Below are 22415 nucleotides of genomic sequence, written 5' to 3'. Positions count from 1 at the left end.
AAGATAATGTCAGATTGCGGCCTAGGATCGGCCGTTACGCACCTCAGCGCCGGCTTCCCCTGACCTCTGTAGCTGTCAGACGCCAAGTGCTGCGGTGAGTGACGCGCTGAGGATTTTACCTGGGGTCTGCTAGGACATCCATGTGCTCGCTCCGTGATTTGGTTTCTGCAGGTACCATCATAGACGCAGCCATGACACTCTACATGACCTGATTATCCCTTTACCCAATGGTAGCATTAGTTGCTGTCAGCTGACACTATCCTCCAATGGACTCCTACCTCAGACAACAGGAAGTTGCCTGTACAACATTGTTACTTCCAATGTATACTAGCTGTTGCAGTGTTCCAGGTTCTATGCTCCTTTCTTCCAGCAATACCATTCTCCTGTGCCAGTTCTGCGTCTGAAGCTACAGTGTGTGTATTTTGTACATCATCCAAGTACAATCTCCTTGTGCCATTCTCCTGTGCTGGCCCTGCGTCTGGATCAACAGAGTGTGTACCCAGTACATCACCTAAGTGCAAAACTTCCAGTATCATTCTCCTGTGCTTTCCCTGTGACAGTGTTATTCTATTTTCCACTTGTGCCGGATACCTGACCAAAGGGCTGCGACCTGCTTGCTGGGTGCAGCTTAAACCCAAATCCCGCTTGGAGGGGTCACTGGTGAATATCCCAACTCCAAGGTCAAAGGTGGCATGCATCATCTCATTACTATCTGGAACTGCCTTGGATTGGGTCTCTCCATTATGGGAGCGAACTGATCCTCTCGTCTCCAATTACAAAAATGCTATTTGTTATTTCAAAAGAATCATCGATGAACCAGGCCAGACTGTTCGACAAGGGACATGTACAGTGGGCCAGTACATGGTTCAATTCCAGACGATCACTTCTGAGTTAAAGTGGAATTATGAGGCGCTTAGGGCAGCATTTCTTCACAGATTGTCAGAGAGAATGAAGGATGAGTTAGCTTCTCGAGATGTTCCTGAGTTCTTATCTGATGTAATAACTTTATGTATTAAGATTGACTTGCGCAACAGGGAATGGCAGGCTAGTAAAGGGCTTCAAGATCGTTTCAAGGATCGATTTTCACCAACTGCACATTCTTTCTCTCCTGCACCAATTAAAGAGGAACCTGTGCAGGTCAACAAGTCTCATTTGACTTCAGCTGAGCGAACCCACCAATTCCAGACAAGCTTTGCCTCTACTGTGCAGCTCCTGATCATATTCTTAAAGTTTGTCCTCTCCTCTCGGGAAACTAGAGACCCTAACTGGTTCTGGGAGTGTCCGGTTGGCGGTGTTAACTAAGCTTTCCCATTCATTTGGTAGTCCTCTACCGGTGTCCATTCATTTCAAGACTCAAATTAAAAATATTAAAGCCTTGGTGGACTGAGGAGCTGCCGGAAATTTTACTTCTGAATCTCAGATACATGAACTAGGAATCCCTGTTTTTCCTCTTCCAAGCAAGATGGCACTTTCTGGAGTAGATGGCAATATTATCCTAGGAGGTGTTATTTCTTCAGTGACTTTACCCGTTTCACTTCGCGTAGGATGCCAACATCAAGAGGAGTGAGAATGCTTGCTTCTACCTAAAACTCCCTATGCTCTAGTCCTAGGTCTACCTTGGCTTAAAACTCACAACCCCACACTGAACTGATCCACCATGCATGTACTGTCTTGAGATCTAATTGTTTTCATCAGTGTCTTCCTCGTGTTGTTCCAGTACAAACCCAACAAGTCTCTACTGAATCTTCCCCAAAGCTTCCTACGTCTGATCACTTCACTTTGAAACCAGATTCTCATCTACCAAAATCATATCAAGAGTTCTCTGATGTTTTTTGTGAAAAAACTGCGGACAAATTGCCTCCCCATCGCCCTTGGGACTGTGGCATTGAGCTAATCACTGAGAAGATGCCACTTCGGGCCGTATATACCCTCTTTTGGTTCCGTAGACAGCTGCTATGTCTGACTACATAAAGGAAAATCTTGCCAAGGGTTTTATAAAACTATCTTCCTCTCCTGCTGAGGCTGGATTTTTCTTTGTCAAGAAGAAAGATGGGGGTCTCAGACCATGCATAGACTAACGTGGGCTGAATCAATTTACCGTAAAAAATAGATATCCTTTGCCATTCATCTCAGAGCTTTTTGATAAAGTTCATGTAATGTCCCTTTTCACTAAATTGGATCTCCGTGAAGCCTATAATTTAATCCGTATTAAGGCAGGGGATGAGTGGAAAACTGCTTTTAATACGCGAGACGGCCATTATGAGTACTTGGTGATGCCTTTTGGCTTATGTAATGCGCCAGCAGTTTTTCAGAGCTACGTCAATGAAATCTTCTGAGATGTCTTTTACAAATTTGTTGTAGTCTATCTGGCCGATATTTTTATTTATTCAGAGAACCTACAACCCCATCATCTACATGTCTGAGAGGCTTTGTCCCACCTTCGAAGTCATCATCTGTCATCTGTACGGGAAAATTTCTAAATGCCTTTTTGAACAGTCATCTGTGCCAGTTTTGGGGCACATCAGATCAGGAAATTCCCTTCAAATGAATTCAGACAAGCCAAGAGCCATCCAAGACTGGCCCCAACCGAACTCCTTGAAAGATATCCAACGGTTTATTGGCTTCTCTAATTATTATACGAGATTCATTTTAAACTTTTCTACTATTGCTGCCCCCATCACTAAGAATGGTGCTAATCTGTCTCATTGGCCTGCTGTAGTGGTGGCTGCCTTCCACGCACTCAAAACAGCCTTTTCCACAGCGCCAATTCTTTGTCAACCACAACTAGAAAACCTTTCACGTTAGAAGTCGATGCCTGTTCGGTAGGAGTGGGAGCTGTACTATCACAAGTGGCTGAAGATGGGAAGAATCATCCTTGTGGTTTCTTTTCTTGTAAATTTTCTCCGGTCGAGAAGAATTATGCCATAGGGAATCAAGAATTGTTGGCTATGAAATTGGCACTAGAGGAAACACCTTTTGGAAGGTGCTAAATTCCTATTGCAATCATTACAGATCATAAGAATCTTCTTTATCTCAAAACAGTTCATCATTTAAATGCTAGACAAGCTCGCTGGTCTCTTTTTATTCTAGGTTTGTTTTTAAAGTACAATTTTGTCCTGGCATACAAAAATAAAAGGCTGATGCACTCTGCTGGACGTTTATGCCTCCACAAGAAGAACAATTTCAAGTTTGTCCTATTCTATATCCTCTTGTTTTTGCTCAAACTCAGTTGCTGACTCCTCCTGACATCTGGAATTTCATTGTTTCCTGTGCTAAGTGTGCTCAGCATAAATCTACTCGCAAACAAAGTTATTAGCCCTTTGAGTCCTCTGCCCATTCCTGATGCTCCTTGGATTCATCTGTTGATGGATTTTATTTCTGAGTTACCACCCTCTAAGGAACGCAATACTATCTGGGTGGTAGTAGATAGATTTTCAAAAATGGCCCATTTTATTCCCTTGATTGGACTTCCTTCAGTTCCCCAGTTGGCCAAAATGTTTATTTGTGACATCTTCCGTCTTCATGGACTACCCAAGTAGGTAGTATCGGATCGAGGTGTACAATTTGTGGCCAATTCTGGAGGTTTTTATGTGCCTCTTGTGGAATTGAATTGAAGTTTTCTTCCACCTATCATCCGCATATAAATGGCCAAACCATGAGGGTGAATCAGGAAGTGGAAACATATCTTAGACTCTTTGTATCTTCTTCTCAAGATGACTGGGTCAATTTTTTGCATTGGGTAGAGTTTGCCTACAGTTTTATGTACCACTCCTCTTCAAATTCTACTCCATTCTTTGCAGGATATGGAAGATATCCACGTGTTCCGGATTTCCAAGATTTACCTCCCATGGAAGTACCTGCCATCAGAAATCTTGTGGAATCATTTTCTGATATATGGAAAAACATTCACTCCTCCTTGAAAAAAAGCTTCTAGTAATAACAAGAAGTTTGTGGATCATAAATGTCTTGCCGTTCCTCTTCTGAAGATTGGAGATAGGGTGTGGCTGTCAACTAAACACATTCGACTGTAGGTTCCAAGCATGAAATTTGCTCCATGCTTTATTGCACCAGATCGAATTCAATCCGGTGGTGTATAAACTGGAGCTACCCCATCAGTTGAAGATTTCCAACACATCTCATGTTTCTCTTCTACGACCATTAATTCTTAATCAATTCCAGTGTTCTCCACCCGAGACACCTCAAGTTCATACTCAATTGGGAGTCGAATTTGAGAGAAGATTGGTTGAATCAGTTTCAGTATCTCATTGATTGGAAGGGATAAGACCTGAAGAACGAGCATGGATCAAGGCCTCTGATGTCCATGCTCTACAGCTTGTTCAAGCTTTTCATAAAAAAATTCCAGATATGCCTTGTGGGTGTCCAGATTCCTCCCTGAAAGGGGGGGGGTACTGTCAGGTTGCAGCCTAGGATTGGCCATTACTGACCTCAGCACTGGCTTCCCCTGACCTCTCGAGCGGTCAGACGCCAGGTGCAGCGGCGCGTTCACGTGCTGAGGATTAAACCTAGGGTCTGCTAGGCCATCCATGTGCTTGCTCCATGATTTAGTGCATGCGGTTACCATCATGGATGCAGCCATGACAGTCTACATGACCTGATTAGCCCTTTACCCAATGGTAGCATTGGTTGCTGTCAGCTGACACTATCCTCCAATGGGCTCCTGACAACAGGAAGTTTCCTGTACAACGTTGTTACTTCCAGTGTATACTAGCTGTTGCTGTGTTCCAGGTTCCAAGCTCCTTTCTTCCAGGGATACTCTCCTAGTGTTTACTCAGTATGTTACCCGAGTACTATCTCCTAGTGTCATCCTCCTGTGTCAGTTCTGTGTCTGGAACCACAGTGTATGTAGTCAGTATGTCATCTGAGTACAATCTCCTAGTGTCATCCTCTTGTGCCAGTTCTGCTTCTGGAACCACAGTCTATGTACTGAGGGCCTGATTCAGAGGCGCTCGCAAAAAGCGAGCGCTCGCTCTGAATCAGGGCGGTCACTGTTTTTTTTAGGAGCAGCCTCCTGGCCGCTCGCATAGCTATGGGTGACCACCCACAGCTATAGCGAGCGGCCATGATGATGGTCGCGATGGTCAAGACCATCGCGACCATCGGGCTTGCAACGAGACCCTTGTGGTAGGGTCTCGTGACCGTAAGCCCCAGAGAGCTTCTGGCTCAAATAGAGCTGGAAGCTCTCCCACTGACATCACTGGTGATGTCAGTGGGGTCGCCCACAAAGGGCAGGCGTTCGCATGGGAACGCTTCCGTTTGTGAAGCCACCCCCCAGCCATGCCTACAAAATGGGGCAAGCTGTCGATCAACATCGACAGCAGCCCCTTTTGTAGTGAGTCCCGGAGCGGGTGCTTTTTGCGCTAGCTCCGGGGCTCGCGCACGCGCAGTGCACATGCCGCGCGTGCACACTGGGCCACCATCGACCCGCTTGCGAGAGGATCAGAATCAGGCCCTTAGTAAGGAAGGCAAATTTCCAGGCCCCTCGCCTCGGATTCCTTTTTCATCCTGGGTCCACGTCTTCCAATACCTCTACAGAGGACCACCATAGCCCGAAAGTGACAGTTACAGTATATCATACATTAAGCCTATTAGCAAGTATTTTAGTAAAGATGTCTAAATAGACATTCGAGAACTAAATTGGATCTGTGCCTTACTTATGGTGTACTGAAATTGTGGCAGCTGTAATAGCTGAAGTAGTACAGTAGCTGAACAAAATGTGCCCCTTCTTGAATTAAATGAAAAAGGTCTGTGAGTTTCATTGTAAGCTCACTGCTTTTTTTATAATAAACTAGGGCACCCATCAGTGCCGGGGAAAAAGCAGATTTAATCGTACAGTTTCTTTCTCTGTTACTGGAGAATTCATTGTCAACAGCTGAATTTGGAAGGTTGCAGCTAGCAAAATCATCATCAATTGTTTTCTGTAAGTATTTGTGGCCTATTCATCAAAATATAATTATCACATGTGATAATTATGGTTTGAACTCGCTGCGAGCTCAAACTAGGTGTGTGCATCGGCCACTTTTCGTGTTTTGTGTTTTGGTTTTGGATCTGGATCTTTCTTCGTGTTTTGGATCTGGATTGGTTTTGCGTTTTGGATCTGTATTTTTTGGGAAAAAAGCATAAAAACAGCTAAAATCACAGAATTTGTGTTTTTTTTTGTTCCTACGCTATTATTAACCTCAATCACATTAATTTACAGCCTATTCTGAACACCTCACAATATTGTTTTTAGGCCAAAAGGTTGCACCAAGGTAGCTGGATGACTATGCTAAGCAACACAAGTGGGCAGCACAAACATGTGGCCCATCTAGGAGTGGCACTGCAGTGGCAGACAGGATGGCAGTTTGAAAAACTAGGCCCCAAAGAGTACATAATGCAAAGAAAAAAAAAGAGGTGCAAGATGGAATTGTTCTTGGGCCCTCCAACCACCCTTATGTTGTATAAACAGGACATACACACTTTAACAAACCAATCATTTCAGCGCCAGGATCTGCCACACGACTGTGGCTGAAATGATTGGTTCATTTGGGCCCCCACAAAACAAGCTGTCAATTAATCTGTCCTTGCACAAACTGGCTCTACGGAGGCAAGATGTCGTCCTCATCCTCCTCATCCACCGATTCCTCACCCTCTTCAGTGTGTACATCCTCATCCTCACAGAGTACTAACTTGCTGGAATCCACCACAGGTCCCTCTGTACTTTCTGGAGGCTGGTCTTCCTGGAAGAATTGATCATTCATTTTGATGAACATCATCTTCTCCACATTTTGTGGAAGCAACCTCCTACGTCTTTCGCTGACCCGGCTGCACTAAAAACTCTTTCAGAGTACACACTGGAGGGGTAAAATAGAGCCAGTTTGTACAGGGGCCTCCAAATTGCCTCTTTTTCCTACCAGTACAGGTACGGACTGTCTGGCATGCCTACTTGGATGCTGTCACCGATGTAATCCTCCACCATTCTTTCAATGGTGACAGCATCATATGCAGTGACAATAGACATGTCAGAAATTGTTGACAGGTCCTTCAGTCCGGACCAGAAGTCCAAACTTGGTCCTGCCTGCCCTGCATCACCGCCAGTGAGTTGGTTAGAATATCTGTAAGTTGTTTCCTGGCAGCCCCAGTTGCGTGAAAAAATGAAGGAGCTGTTCTCGTGTCACATTCCGCTTCAGCTGACAGTGTTTCACCAGCAGGTCTTTGCACCTCTGCAGGCTAGTGTCCACCGGAAAGAGAGACACCACGTAGGCTTTAAACCTAGGATCGAGCACGGTGGCCAAAAAGTAGTGGTCTGATTCAACCGATTGACCACCCTCGAATCCTGGGAAAGCGAATGAAGGGCTTCATCCACAAGTCCCGTCTTAGCTCCTCCTTCACTTTCTCCCATTGCTTCTGCAAAAGCCTGATGAGGGGAATGACCTGACTCAAACTGGCAGTGTCTGAACTGACTTCACGTGTGGCAAGTTCGAAGGGCTGGAGAACCTTGAACAATGCGGAAATCATTCTCCACTGTGCTTGAGTCAGGTGCATACCCCCTCCTTTGCCTATGTCATAGGTGGATGTATAGGCTTGAATGGCCTTTTGCTGCTCCTCCATCCTCTGAAGCATATAGAGGGTTGAGTTCCACCGCGTTACAACGTCTTGCTTCAGATGATGGCAGGGCAGTTTCAAGAGTGTTTGCTGGCGCTCCAGTCTTCGGCATGCAGTCGCTGAATGGCGAGAGTGGCCAGAAATATTTCGGGCGACCCAAAGCATCTCCTGCACGCCCCTGTCATTTTTAAAAAAAATTAGCACCACCAAATTTATTGTGTGAGCAAAACTGGAATTTGCCCAAATGTAATGCCCGCACAATATTGGTGGCGTTGTCAGATATCACAAATCCCCAGGAGAGTCTAAGTGGGGTAAGCCATTGGGCGATGATTTCCCTCAGTTTCTCTAAGAGGTTGTCGGCGGTGTGCCTCTTAGTGAAACTGGTGATACATAGCGTAGCCTGCCTTGGAACGAGCTGGTGTTTCTGAGCTGCTGTTACTGGTGACGCTGCTGTTGTTGCTGCAGAAGGCGATACATCTACCCAGTTGGCTGTCACAGTAATATTGGGCCTGATTCAGAGCCGCTCGTAAGCGGCCGCCGCTCGTTCACTCCGAGCAATGTTTGCACAACTGCGCATGCGTACGGCTCGTAATACGCATGCGCGAACCAGTCAGTGCGGTTGAAATTCATGTGCTCGCAAAATAGCGAATGCCTGCTTATTTGAGTGACAAAATGAGGCGTTTGTGGGTGGTAACAGGGGGAAGGAGCTTGAAAACAGGGAGTGGTGATCCGAACGCAGGCGTGCCAAAAGGTCAAAACGGGCGTTTTAAGGGTGTGCATAATTAACAAAGCAGCGTCATCGACCACGTCACTTGGTTGTTTCTTAGCCTGAACTGCTCGCATGATTGTGGTAGGAAAATCCAACCACAAGCACTGCGAGCAGTTCAGACGCCTTTCGCTGTACTCGATTAATCAATTAAATAACGGAGATGACGTAGGATGCGAGCGGCCAGGGGGCGTTTTTATCAAAATAGCGGCCGCAGGTTTTGTTCGCTCGTTCAGGCTTAGAGGCGTCAACAGACCGCAAAGAGCGAGCACTTCATTTAAATAGCCAGCCCTTTTTTCAGAACGACCGTTCGCAAATAGCGTCCGGCTCTGAATCAGGCCCATAGTTCTTAGTCTGCCCTGTTTCACTTGTCCACATGTCCATGGTTAAGTGGACATTGGGTACAACCGCATTTTTTTAGGACACTGAGGACACTTTTTCTGACGTCTCTTTACATTTTCGGTATCTACCTGCCTAATGAAGTGGAATCTAGACGGGATTTAGTACCGGGAACAAACTACCTCCATCAATTGTCTAAATCCCACTGCACCAATAGCGAATACCGGAAGCACGTCTAATACCAACATAGCTGTCAAGGCCTCAGTTATCCGCTTTGCAAAAGGATAACTGCTGTCGTACTTCATCCTCCTCGCTAAGGACTGTTGAAGGGTCAATTGCTTAGTAAAAGAAGTAGTGGTGTTCCAACTTCCTCTCTGGGATGATGAACGACTCCCAGCAGCAACAGCAGCAGCGGCAGTAGTAGGCATAGCAATGCATGATCCTCCAGAGGAATCCCGGATAGGAGAGGAGTCAGTCATGCCAGTGACATGGCCTGCAGGACTACTTCCAATCCTGATTTAGGAGGAATTGACGAGGAGGGAGTTGACTGTGTGGTTTGCAGGCGCTTGGATACAACAGGACAAAGGGATTTAGGTGTCCCTGGACTGCTTATGGTCTTAACCCCAGTTTCTGAACTTGACAGTAACTTTTTATGAATGCGCTGCAGGTGACGTATAAGGGAGGATGTTCCTAGGTGATTAATGTCCTTACCACTATTTATTACACCTTTACATATGCTACATATGGCTAGACAGTTGTTGTCCGGCTTTGGATAGAAATATGTTTGTTCTTCTGCCCAGTCATGACAATGGGCTTTTTCATCCCACGGAAAACAATTCTTTACCTTGATGCCTGATTTAAATAAACCACATCACCACCAGAATACTCCTCGTCAACTTCCTTCTCAGCGCCAGCTACACCAGTATCCTCATCCTGTTGTACTTCAACAGTGACATCTTCAATTTGAATATTAGCAACTGGACTGTGGGTGCCCCTTCCAGCACTTGCAGAGGGCGTGCAAATGGGGGAAGGAGACACTTTTTCTCATCCAGTGTTGAGAAGGTCAGGCATCGCAACCGCCGCCACACTTGGACTCTCCTTGGGGAAGAACGTACAGTTCTTTGCTGTGCTTTTGCCAGCTTAAATCTTTTCATTTTTCTAGCGGGAGGAGGAGGGCTTCCATAGTCATGTAAAGCTGAACCGCTAGTCATGAACATAGGGCAGAACATTAGCCGTTCCTTGCCACTCCGTGTCATAAATGGCATATTGGCAAGTTTACGTTTCTCCTCAGATGATTTAAATTTTTGGGGGGGGTTATTTTACTGAACTTTGGCTTTTTGGATTTTACATGCACTCTACTATGATATTGGGCATTGGCCTTGGCAGACAACGTTGATGGCATTTCATCGTCTATGTCATGACTAGTGGCAGCAGCTTCAGCACTAGGAGGAAGTGGTTCTTGATCTTTCCCTATTTTATCCTCCAAATTTTTGTCCTCCATTATTTTTATGGAGTGCATTGTTTTTATGGATTGAATCACCCCTGTAAAAATTAGTTTGATGATGAAGGGCAGCGTACACCACACAGGACAGCCCCTGTAAAAATTATTTTGATGAAGGGCAGCGTACACCACACAGGACAGCCCCTATAAAAATTATTTCAATGAAGGGCAGCTTTTCACATTGGGGGTGGGTGAAGAGAGCACCCCTGAAGGAGAGAGCACCTATAGACAGGACAACAGCCAGCCCCTATATGGACCAGGACAACAGTAGCCAGCCAGCCCCTATGTATATGGAGAACAGTAGCCAGCCAGCCAGCCCCTATGGTCAGCGTCAGCAACAGCTCCCAGCGCCCTCCCTCTTCACAGTAGCCAGCCAGCAGTACTTTATTATTTATAATAACAGTCAGTAACTAATAAGTAACACACAACACTGAGTGACAACACTAGCCAACAGCTCCCAGCTCCCTAACTCTGCACACTCCACAGCCAGAATGAAAAATAGCGGCGATCGCGGACCCTTAATAGAATCCAAAACCTGCGAGAATCCGACAGCAGGACGATGACGTTTTGCCTTGTTTCGGGAACAGAGTCTGCCGGGAAAACCCGAGCCGAACTCTGTTCCCTACTCTGATCGGGGGTTCAGGGGGGTTCGGATTTCGGAAATCCGAACCCGCTAATCCCTAGTTCAAACACAGTTTAGGAGGCATTCATCTCCTGCCCTAAACTTTCACTTCAGAAAAACTGCGTAAGTGAAAGATTTTTCACCTAGTTTTCACTGCCTAGCGTCAAGCTAAAAAAATATTTATATCTTTGGTAGAGTGTGTAGTAGAGATGTGCGCCGACCCCCGTGTTTCAGTTTAATTTCTAATTCATCATCGTGTTTTTGTTTTGGCTCGGATTCGGTTTTGCCCATAGCAACCAATCAGATTCTACTTATCATTTATCTAGCACCTTCTAATAGCTAGAATCTGATTGGTTGCTATGGGCAACATCTCCACTTCAAAAAACTCTCACTTTAGTAAATATACCCCCTAGTCTCTGGGGTTTACCACAATGAGGTATATGATAAGGACGGTCATTGAAGAGGTGTTATTGTACTGTGACCCTTCGGTAAACTCTGTCCTGCCTACATCGCATCACCCTAATGCTGATGCAATATGGAATGGGTATGCGCATGTGCGATATCTCATAAAACTGCAACATCTCATTCAGGACCGACAGATGTCCCTTGCGGGACTCATAAGTAGCACATAGTGCTTCAAGGGGGGCATCCACTACACGATTTTAGCAGGCGATTGAACGATAACGGCGTCGTTATCGTTCAAAAATAGTTTATAAATCGTGCAGTGTTTGGTCGTTAACGATCAAAGATGCGCGCTCCCGCTGGTGGTTTGATAGTCTCGTCAGTCGACTGAACATGCAGGTCAATTTCACTTGATCTATTAAAGATAGTTTGCAAATCGTTTGCAAATCGTTCAGACTGAAAGATCAAATTTCAAGGGAAAAAATCAAGGGAAAATCGTTTAGAGATTGGACAGGGAGTAGATCGTCTAGTGAATGTGCCCCTTAACTCAGATGGTGCTATGTGTTAGTGGGTAACTGACAAAAGCTCAGCTTTTCATCGCTTAGTACAGTGTTTCCCAACTCTAGTCCTCAGGGATCCCTAACTGTGCTTGTTTTCCAAATCTCCTTTTTTAAAATATCTACAGGTGGTGCTAATCATTTCACTTGCGCTGCTATGGGGTACCTGAGGACTGTAGTTGGGAAACACTGACTTAGTAAGTACCCACAATGCTTCACTGCCATTTAGATAGCAGCTGCAGCCATACTCACTGTTACATGCACACTGGTGATGAGTGCAGCTTCAGCGGAGTTCTATACAGCTCACCAGCTGGTGAGTGTATACTGCAAACGGGCAGTGCTGCAGAATGCTGGAATAGCTTTAAATGCAAGTATTAGCCAGGTCTCTATATGAGCTCTGCAGGAGACTTGTCTCCCATCATATCAAATCTACACAACAGTAAGTAAAGATGGCTGCATGGAAGTTAGACTTCAATGCAGACTCTGGGTCCTAGTGCCCAGCATGCATGCACAGTGAGAAGACAGTGCAGAAGCGCACTTCTTTGTAACAATTATCACTGCTTCATACATTTACCCCTAAATCTGCTCTACACACATTTGGGGAAAGAGGTGAGTCAACAAAGGGAAAGTCTATCTGAGAATAGATTTAATAAGTGTCTGAATAAAAGATGTATTCTCTAACATCAACAATTACTAACCACCAGAGGTTGATAGGAGCTTGTTCTTTCAGAATTTATATGGGGTTTTTTTATGGTGGAGGCTACCAGTCAGGATTGTTTTAGGTGGAGGCTACCAGTCAGGATTTGTCTAGCTTTGGCTCCTGTACCATATTAAGTACACACCAAGCATTAAGTGACACCTCACATGATTGTCTATTTGTTTAAATATAGAGGACAAGAAAGAAAGTTGGTCTGTATTTGGTCCATAAAATTATACCTAAGACACTATACAGAGCCCTGTGGTCCCACTACTATGACCAATCTTGCCTCTGGGTCAGAGTATGTATGTAACACCTTGAAATGGACTTTGTTGTGAATCAGGAAAGCTAACCCCTTACTGCATGTAGCAATCCTGAAAAGCTTTTATTCTGAGAAAAGCTCTCACTATTGCTGTGTGAAGGAGTGAGATGTGTTTCTTGTAGGGAAACAATTTCATACTGATCTCGTTTCATAATAGCAAGGAGAATTGAACGTTTGTTTTTTTGAGAATTAAGCACATTGGCAGTTTAGAGTATGTGATACAAACAAGAGAAGACGATTATTACATGCTATCCCCTATAGCACTTGGTGATTCCGTTCCGTTTTATCTGTATATCCTACCATTTGTGGCTCAGCTGTTGTTATATATGTTTCCACTTGACTAGAACAGCACTTACAACTGACCATGGCAGTTTTAGCAGGGCAAAACTTGCTGAAAAGGTGGCATCCTATTACAGTGCCATATTGAAAGTCACGGAGTTCTTCAGTACAACTCATTCTACTGTCACTGTTGCACTATGGAGATTGCATGACTGTGTGCTTGATTTGATGCAATGTGTGTGACAGAAATGGCCAAATACACTAATTAGAGGGGGTGTTCACATACTTTTAGATATGTTATGTAACTTAAGCTGTGTACACACTTGTCCAATCCTCCGGTGATCAGACTGTTTATATAAGCCTGCTGTAGACCTGGTCGCAGATTCTACATCCAATCTATGCGTACACACTTGTCAAATTTTGCAGCAGATCTCGAATCTGCATCTGCTGAAAGGATTGCAGGGCCGTAACTAGGGTAATGCGGCCGTTGCCATCGCACAGGGCACCACAGGTCAGGGGGCACTGTTTGGGCCTGTCAAATTTCTGTTTATTATCATTCTCACTTGTAACTTCCTCTTATTTCATCCCCAGCATCTCCTGGCCTCCCTATCTCTTCCCTGACCCTTCCCCATGAGGCCATTCCCCTTTTTTGGGTGCATTATGTCCCTTTGAAATATGAGGGGGGCGCCAATGCTCTTTCTGACACAGGGCACCAAAAAGTCTAGTTACGGCTCTGAAGGATTGTATCACCACACACACTCTTCCCATTTTTGGTAGACCAGCTGCCACGCACACAAAAATGTATATAATGATGTGCTGAGTTACACTGCACAGCTTTAAAAAAGATTAATTTAAAAAATAAATGTGCATGGTTTCCACCCCAAATCAGTATTTATTCCAGTACCTCTCAGCCTGGGCTGGCATTGGAAAATAGGGGGGAAAAACGGTGATATAACTCTTCCCCTGGGACCTGTAGGCCACCTGTAAAGAATGACATTATTAACTCTAATTTTTAATACATAACGAAGCCTGCACAGATCATACAGATCTGTACAGTGCTTTCAGCCCACCCACAAAGGTGGAGCTGCTTGAGTTAGGAATCAAAAGTAGTGTACACACTTCTTTATTGGTCGGGTGATGGGCGGGTCTCTTTTTAAGCTAGTTTAAAAACTTTTTGATTCAACCAGACGACCAGGATTAGATGAAAGCAGAGGTCGTGTAAGAGTATACACTCTTCCAATGTCGAATCATCTGGTATGCTGGGGATTGGACTGAATGCAGGTTGTACAAGTGTTTACCCAACTTACAGAAAACTGAATCTGCGTGAGAAGAATATTTGGAGATACCATCTAACAATGTGGCTGACTTTACCTAGGTGCTGTGGACTGTAACTTAATACTGTATTATAGTTGTAGTGTCTGCTGTCCAGACTCCTGCAATGCAAAATAAATGAAGACATCAATAGAAATGTATAATTTGCTGGAAGGAGTTGTGTAAATGAAGAGGAACGTTGATTAGATGGCAGCACATATTCAGCAAGATGTAATCTTTATTTACACACATTCTTTAGACAATTTATGAATGTGCTTGATGTTTTCAGTCCTCCGAGCACCTGAATGAATGGGATGTAGTTGGCACCCTGGCGGTCAGGATGCCGGCGGTCGGAATCCCGGCTCCAGAATCCTGACGGCTGACATCCCAATTGTAAGTATTAGGCTTGGGGATAGGGTTAGGCACTAGGGGATGGTTAGGCTCTGGGGAGGGGGGGTTGAGATGCGGGAGAGGGTTAGGCTGTGGGAAAAAGGATCATTAGGGGTTAGGTTTGGGGTACTTACCTGCAAGCATCGGGATTCTGACTGTCGGGATGCCATTGTCAGTATTCTGACCATCAGAATCCCAACCGCTGGGATCCCATATCCAAACCTAATGACTTAATGGTGGTAGTGTCAGTGGTGATAATTTATCATTTAATATCTGTGGTAAATTCTCCAAAAACATCCATTTTCGGGGGATACCCATAAATATGAAGTATTATGGAGGGATCACAGCCGATATCTGCTGTGGTCCCTCCATTTCCGACAGCAGCAGCAGCCCCCATAGGTATCTATCAGGGATGCGATGCAGTCAGATTCACCAAGCTTCGGCAATGACCCCCGTTCATGTAGACCGCGCACGTGCAGGAGTGCCAGCAGAGAAGTGAAGAGATCGCTGATGTGGTCACATCACTCCGAGCACACTGCTGGAACGGCTCCTCTCAGAGCCCCTGTCCCTGCGAGTGATCTTTGTTACATCCCGGCGCAACTGCAATGTGATCATGGGTGCTAATATCGCACTCAAAACATATTACAAATGTGATTATTAATATATTGGCCTTTATGACTTACTGAACCTGATGGGGCACACACTAGTCTTTAGTGGGAAATATGTATCTGAATATTCCTATGAACCATATTCAGAAACCGATGTCACTTACCATGAAATGTGTATTCTCTTTTATTCATCTCAACCATGGGGCACAAGTCTTTGAGATACAAAAAGGAACAAAATTGGTATTCTATGCATTAATGAAAATGGATTTAACAGATATACAATGCGAAAAAAATAACAAGGTTAAACCACTATATACTGTAGTTATTTTTTTATTGAATATCACAAAACATTTTCATGCTTTGTATACCATACATACAATATAGATATAATTTTTATTACATATGAATCCTGCAGTTTGAATGTAAGAGCATTATTTGTTGGTGATGAGTGAACTGCATTTTCTTATTATCATGCTTTTCTGTTTACTCACCCATGGGTAGTGAAGGCTATCTATGAAAGAGCAAAAGTCTATTTGCAATTCCTATTTGTGACATGATGGAAATTGATAATAAAACATATATAATTATGAGTCAACTATTATTTTAAATAGGTAGTAAAATATAAGAACAGATGTGATATACTGGTAATTTCTCTGCATCATTTCACTTAACTACCATTGTTTTACTCATAAGAAAGTAAATCTTATAACGCTGTGGAAGGAATAAATATATTTTCATACATATAATTTACCTATACGAGGAGGGACATGCAAAGATTGCATACAAATAAACAGCCCTAGGACTGAATTGAGTCCTAATTACTCACCTTCTGTCCGTATTGGAATAAACCCACCACGGGCCACAGGCATCTTCTTGGGATTATGTCCTGTATAAGAGAAATATTATATTTTAACTGTATGTAAAAAGTCTAGATGTTCCTTTCTCACAGGTGAGTCAGCCACATTTGTAATCTGAACAAAATAAACAGCCTATCAATTTACAACATGCAGCAAAACGCTATGCCTTATGTCTGTAATGTCTCTAGTTCTTAAAGAATTGATAGGCTGCATTCTCACAAATGTTAGTTTAGCCCAGGGATGGGGAACCTCCTGCATAGGGGGCGTATAAGGCCCTCAGAATCATTTGGTCTGGCCCTCTGAGCTTTTTCTGCTGGCCTAATCTGGCTAGCAGGGTGCCTAGAATGGCACTCTGCAGATAGAATCTATGCTGTAGTGCCTCCTGGTGCGTCCTTAGGGCGCTTTAGACAGTCACAGCGCTGCCCTTACAGCTCCCCATAGCATCCTCAAAGTAGTAGTGCCCCTCATACAATGCCCACAGTAGTAGTGGCCCCATATACAACGCCCACAGTAGAAATGCCCCTTGTAGTAGTGCCCCTCATACAATGATCACAGTAGTAGTGCCCCTCATATAATGCCCACAGTAGTAGTGAACCCTTATACAACGCTCATAGTAGTAGTGTCCCCTATGCAATGCCCACAGTAGTAGTGCCCCTTGTACATTGACCACAGTAGTAGTGCCCCCTATACAATGCCCTCACTAGTAGTGCCCCTTACACATAATGACATACAAACACACAAGTAGTACTTACCTGAAGCCCCACTCCTGCGCCTGCCACCATCTGACAGCTTCTCACCCTCACCACTGTGAGAGTGAGGAGTTGCAGGGAGGAAGCCGCCGGGCGCCCACTGGTAACAAAATCTCTGTGGGCGTCCGGCATATGGAGAAGGCAGCAGTGGCGCCTTCTCCATATGCCTCTCCAAATCTTCTGGCGGGTGGCTCAGTGCTTGAAAAGCTGGTATACCATCATTGTATACCGATACACTTTGAGCACTGTGTAGATAGATATTATATATATATACATATATATATATGTCAGGAATAGAGCAGCACTCACTATTGAACGCACATCCTTGCTGGGGTGCCACACTCAGGCTTGTAAATCCAAAAAACAAGAGATATGGTAAGAACTTACCTTTGTTATCTCTGTTTCTACGAAGTCCATAGGGTCCACAGGGTTGACCTTGGGGTATAGCTGGATCTGGATCCATGGGCACCACGCAGTTAAAGCTTTGCTGCTCCCAGGATGCACTTGGGTCCGTCCTCCTCTATACCCCGCCCCGGCCACAGGCACCTCAGTTGGTAAGCAGCTAAGGCCGGAGGAGGAGACTAAACAGAGAGAAGGAAGACTGGAACACACAAGAAACCATACTCACAGAAATGGGAGACGGAAAACCGGTGACCAGCCACACAGCCCATTTGAAGCCAGGTGTGTCAGGGCGGGCGCCCTGTGGACCCTATGGACTTCGTAGAAACAGAGATAACAAAGGTAAGTTCTTACCATATCTCTTGTTTTCTACTTCAGGGTCCATAGGGGGTCCACAGGGTTGACCTTGGGGATGTCCCAAAGCAGTTCAACTAAGGGCGGGGACACTCCTGTGCTGAAAGGAGTACCCGGCGCCCGAAGGATGCATCCTGAGAGGCGAAGGTGTCAAACGCATAGAACCTCAAAAACGTTTGAATTGAAGACCAAGTGGCCACCTTACACAGCTGAACAGCGGAGGTGCCATGTCTAGCAGCCCAAGAGGGACCCACAGAACGAGTGGAATGAGCCTTAACAGAGGCTGGCACAGGTAAACCCTCCTGTGCATAAGCCTCACAAATAACGGAACGAAGCCAACGGGCTAACGTTTGCTTGTTGGCAGGCCAACCCCTCTTGTGAAAACCGAAGAGGACAAACAAAGAATCCGACTTCCTAACCGAAGCAGTCCGATCCACATAGATTCTAAGTGCCCGGACTACATCTAAGGAAGCCTCACCAGCTGAAAGATCAGGCGACTGAAAAGCTGGCACAACAAGTTCCTGATTAATGTGGAACTTCGAGACCACTTTGGGCAAAAACTCAGGACGAGTGCGGAGCACCGCTCTGTCCTGATGAAAAATCAGAAAAGGAGGGCGACAGGAAAGCGCCCCCAACTCTGACACCCTCCTGGCAGAAGCAATTGCTAGGAGAAAAACGGTCTTGAACGTCAGCCACTTGAGGTCCACCGCCTCAAGAGGCTCAAAAAGATGACCCTGCAAGACCCGTAGCACCACCGCCAAGTCCCAAGGAGCCACAGGAGGCACGAAGGGAGGCTGTATCCTGAGAACACCCTGGAAAAAGGTGTGAACATCCGGTAGTGTAGCAATCCGTCGCTGAAACCACACGGACAATGCAGACACATGAACCTTCAGAGAGGCCAGGCGTAAGCCGAGGTCCAAACCTGATTGAAGGAACTCCAAGATTCTGGAAACCCGGAACACCTGAGGATCATAGTTTCTGGATTCACACCACTGAAAATAAGTGCGCCACACCCTGTGGTAAATCCGTGCGGAGGCAGGCTTGCGTGCCCTAAGCATGGTACCAATGACTGAACTGGAGAAACCCCTAGACCTCAAGACGGCTGTCTCAAGAGCCACGCCGTCAAAGACAGCCGACCCAGATCCGGGTAAAGGCAGGGCCCTTGAGACAACAGGTCCCGACACTGAGGAAGAAGGTACGGAGCGTCGATGGAGAGACACCTTAGATCGGAGTACCAAGGACGTCTGGGCCACGCCGGAGCAACCAGCACGAGCGTGCCGCCGTCCTGCTTGAATTTCCGCAGAACCCGAGGAAGTAAGGATATCGGAGGAAACAGATACGCCAGGTGAAACGTCCATTTCACCGACAGCGTGTCTACCAGACTGGCGCCTGCGTCTCTTGTCCTTGACCCGTAAACGGGCAACTTGTGATTGTGACGGGAGGCCATCAAGTCCAGCTCCGGCAGCCCCCACCTGTCCACGAGTAGCTGAAACACCTCTGGGTGAAGCGACCATTCCCCGGGATGCACGTCGTGACGGCTGAGGAAGTCCGCCTCCCAATTGAGGACTCCGGGAATGAAGACTGCAGAGATCGCTGGAATGTGACACTCCGCCCAAGCAAGGATGCGAGACACCTCCGACATTGCTGCCCGACTTCGAGTTCCTCCTTGGTGGTTGATATACGCCACCGTGGTGGCGTTGTCGGACTGCACCTGAACCGGCCGTCCGTAAAGAGCGGGACCGGATGACTGCAGGGCCCGATAAACCGCCCGCAGTTCCAGAATGTTGATGGGAAGAAGAGCTTCTTCCGCAGACCAACGACCCTGAAGTGACAACGAGCCGGTCACTGCCCCCCAACCCCGAAGACTGGCATTCGTCGTGAGCAGGACCCAGTCCGGGATCCAAAAGGGACGCCCCTCGACCAGATGAGCTGTCTGAAGCTACCAAGCCAAAGACTGCCGAACCTCCGGGGACAACACCAGCAACTGAGAGCGGATCCGGTGAGGTAACCCGTTCCATTCCGATAGAATCAGCCCCTGCAGAGGCCGGGAATGGAACTGGGCAAATTCCACCATGTCGAATGTTGACACCATGGAGCCCAAAACCCTCATAGCCGAATGGACCGACAGGCGGCAACTGCTCAGGCAACTGTGTATCCTCAGCTGCAGGGAGGAGACCTTCTCCGGGGTCAGGAAGATCCTTTGCTGCCGAGAATCCAGCAGGGCTCCCAAATGAACCATCCGCTGAGATGGAATCAGGGAGGACTTTTTCCAATTTATCAGCCACCCGTGCGCTTGCAGGCAAGCGACCGTCAAGTGGAGATGATGAAGCAGTACCTCCGGGGAACTCGCCAGCAACAGGAGGTCGTCCAGATACGGTAGTAGCCGTACATTCTGGTTCCGAAGATGTGCAGCCATGACCGCCATAATTTTCGTGAATACCCTCGGTGCCGTGGAGAGACCAAAGGGTAGCGCCCGGAACTGGTAATGGTGTTGAAGGATAGTGAACCTCAGATACCGCTGGTGCGAAGGTGCTATCGGAACATGGAGGTAGGCGTCCTGGATATCCAGGGACACCATGTAATCCCCCGGTTCCATCGCCAGAATGATGGAACGTAACGTTTCCATCCTGAACTTGGGAACTCTGAGGAATTTGTTCAGAGACTTCAAGTTGAGGATAGGGCGATGAGAGCCATTGGGTTTCCGCACCAGAAACAGAGAAGAATAGAACCCCGTCCCTCGTTGTAATTGAGGAACGGGAACAATGACCCCTGCTGTCAGCAAGGACTCTATAGCTTCCTGAATCTGTAAAGACTTCGTCGTATCCTGAGAAGGACTCGTGCAGAAAAACTGGTGGGGCGGTCTGTGCCGAAAAGACAGGGCGTACCCCTGGGAGACCACTTCTCGAACCCAGGCATCCGTGGTGGTATTGTGCCAGCACTGGGCAAATAGAAGAAGTTGGCCTCTCACTCTGGGGTCCCCCAGAGGGAGGCCCATCCCATCAGGCAGAAGGTTTATCTTCCTGCTTGGAAGAAGGGCGCCTGGCACTCCAGGGCTGCTTCTTGGGCTTAGAAGCGGCCTTGGTCGTCGACTGCCTCAGGAAGGACTGACCTTTTGCCTTGCCCTGAACCTGAAAGGACCGAAAAGCAGAGCTCCGTACCTTGGTAGGAGCAGAAGCCGAAGGGAGGAAGGCTGATTTAGACTTAGCCAGAGTGTCCACAATTTTGTCCAAGTCTGGACCAAAAAGCAACTCCCCATTAAAAGGTAAGGCCTCCAGTCCCTTTTTGGAGTCAGCGTCAGCTCTCCAAGACCTCAGCCACAAGGACCGACGCGCCGACACAGCTGCAGCCGACACCCGAGAGGTTAGCAGGCTTGCGTCTAACGATGCTTCCCCAATGTAGGAAGCCGCATCCCTCATTTGACCTATCAACGCTCTCTGGATCTCCGGAGCATCTTCCGGAAAGGTATCCTCCAAAGCATTGGCCCAGCTCTCGATGGCCTTAGCCACCCAAGAGATGGCCATGGACGGACGGGCCACCGCGCCTGAGAGAGAGTAAATAGACTTCAAACAAGTCTCCACCTTCCTGTCCGTGGGATCCTTCAGGGATGAGATCGACGGCAAAGGCAGCGTAGCGCTTTTAATTAAGCGGGTAACGTGGGAATCCACCGCTGGAGGAGTTTCCCACTTCCTGCAATGAGCCTCCGGAAACGGATAGTTTGAAGCCAACCGCTTCTGCGGTTGGAACCTCTTGCTGGGCAACTGCCAGGCCCCTGCCATATGATCCGTCAATTGATCGGACAGGGGAAAAACCGTCAAAGCTACCTTGGCCTTTTTAAAATTTGGGTATTTTGACCTGGGGGCGGGCACATCCTCCTCAATGTGAAGGATGGCCCGCACCGCCCTAACCAATGCCGGCACATTAATGGAAGACTTAGCCTCCATCTCCTGGGCCCCGGCATCCGAGTCAGAGTCTTCATGGATCTCCCCGTCATCCGAAGACACGTCCGTGTCTGTGAACTGAGCCGCCAGTGAAGCCGGAACGGAACGCTTGGACGCCCGTGGGGGCAAATCACTGTGCAACATATGTTGAAAAGCCGATGACGAAGCCGCCAGACTCTGAACAGAGCTGGAGAGGACGTCCACCCAAGGCGGGGGTACTGCCTGAGGATACCCCTGAAAAGGTACCATCGACTGCTGCGGCACCGTGGGGGTTTGCACGTATACCAGCAAACCCGCATAAGGACCCACAGTCTGAGACCCGGGAGCAGACTGCACCAGACGAGTCACACCCGGGGAACGGGGCATGGTAGGCTGGGGCAACGCCCTAGAAGGGGCCGCAGACGGGACCGCAAGTCGGTCCGCGATTGACGCCAGCACTTGCGTAAACATTGCCCACGGAGGATCCTGCGCCACCGGGGGTTTAGAGGGTCCAGGTACCAACTGGCACAGACCGTCCTCAGACAATTCTGCCCCGTCAACCCCTGCCGAACAGCGTCGGCAGGAAAACAACACAGGAGCCTCGGAGCGCTCATTCCCCTCATCAGACATGACACAAACTTTTTTGCAAAAAAAGTGTCTCACCGAAACGAGGTAAGGCGTATAACACCCACGCACTCCCAAGTTTGCAACCCAAACAGCCCACAATATGGTACTGAGGAGCA

The 22415-nt window shown here is 47.0% G+C and overlaps 1 protein-coding gene across 1 annotated transcript in view; it reads right to left on the bottom strand.

Moving 5' to 3' along the window:
• Positions 1-22415, bottom strand: part of COL20A1 (collagen type XX alpha 1 chain) — a 206761-nt gene that overhangs the window by 101483 nt on the left and 82863 nt on the right. Inside the window, exons 19-20 of the mRNA XM_088442024.1 lie at positions 16223-16282; positions 15561-15608 (exon numbers count right to left, since the gene is read on the bottom strand). Coding sequence (XP_088298150.1) covers positions 15561-15608; positions 16223-16282 — 108 coding nt within the window. The remainder of the gene's footprint in view (positions 1-15560; positions 15609-16222; positions 16283-22415) is intronic.

Source organism: Taudactylus pleione, unplaced genomic scaffold (genome assembly GCF_031769625.1).
Source record: "Taudactylus pleione unplaced genomic scaffold, aTauple2 ptg000018l, whole genome shotgun sequence".
NCBI lineage: Eukaryota > Metazoa > Chordata > Amphibia > Anura > Myobatrachidae > Taudactylus > Taudactylus pleione.
This window is presented reverse-complemented; position numbering and strand designations above follow the sequence as displayed.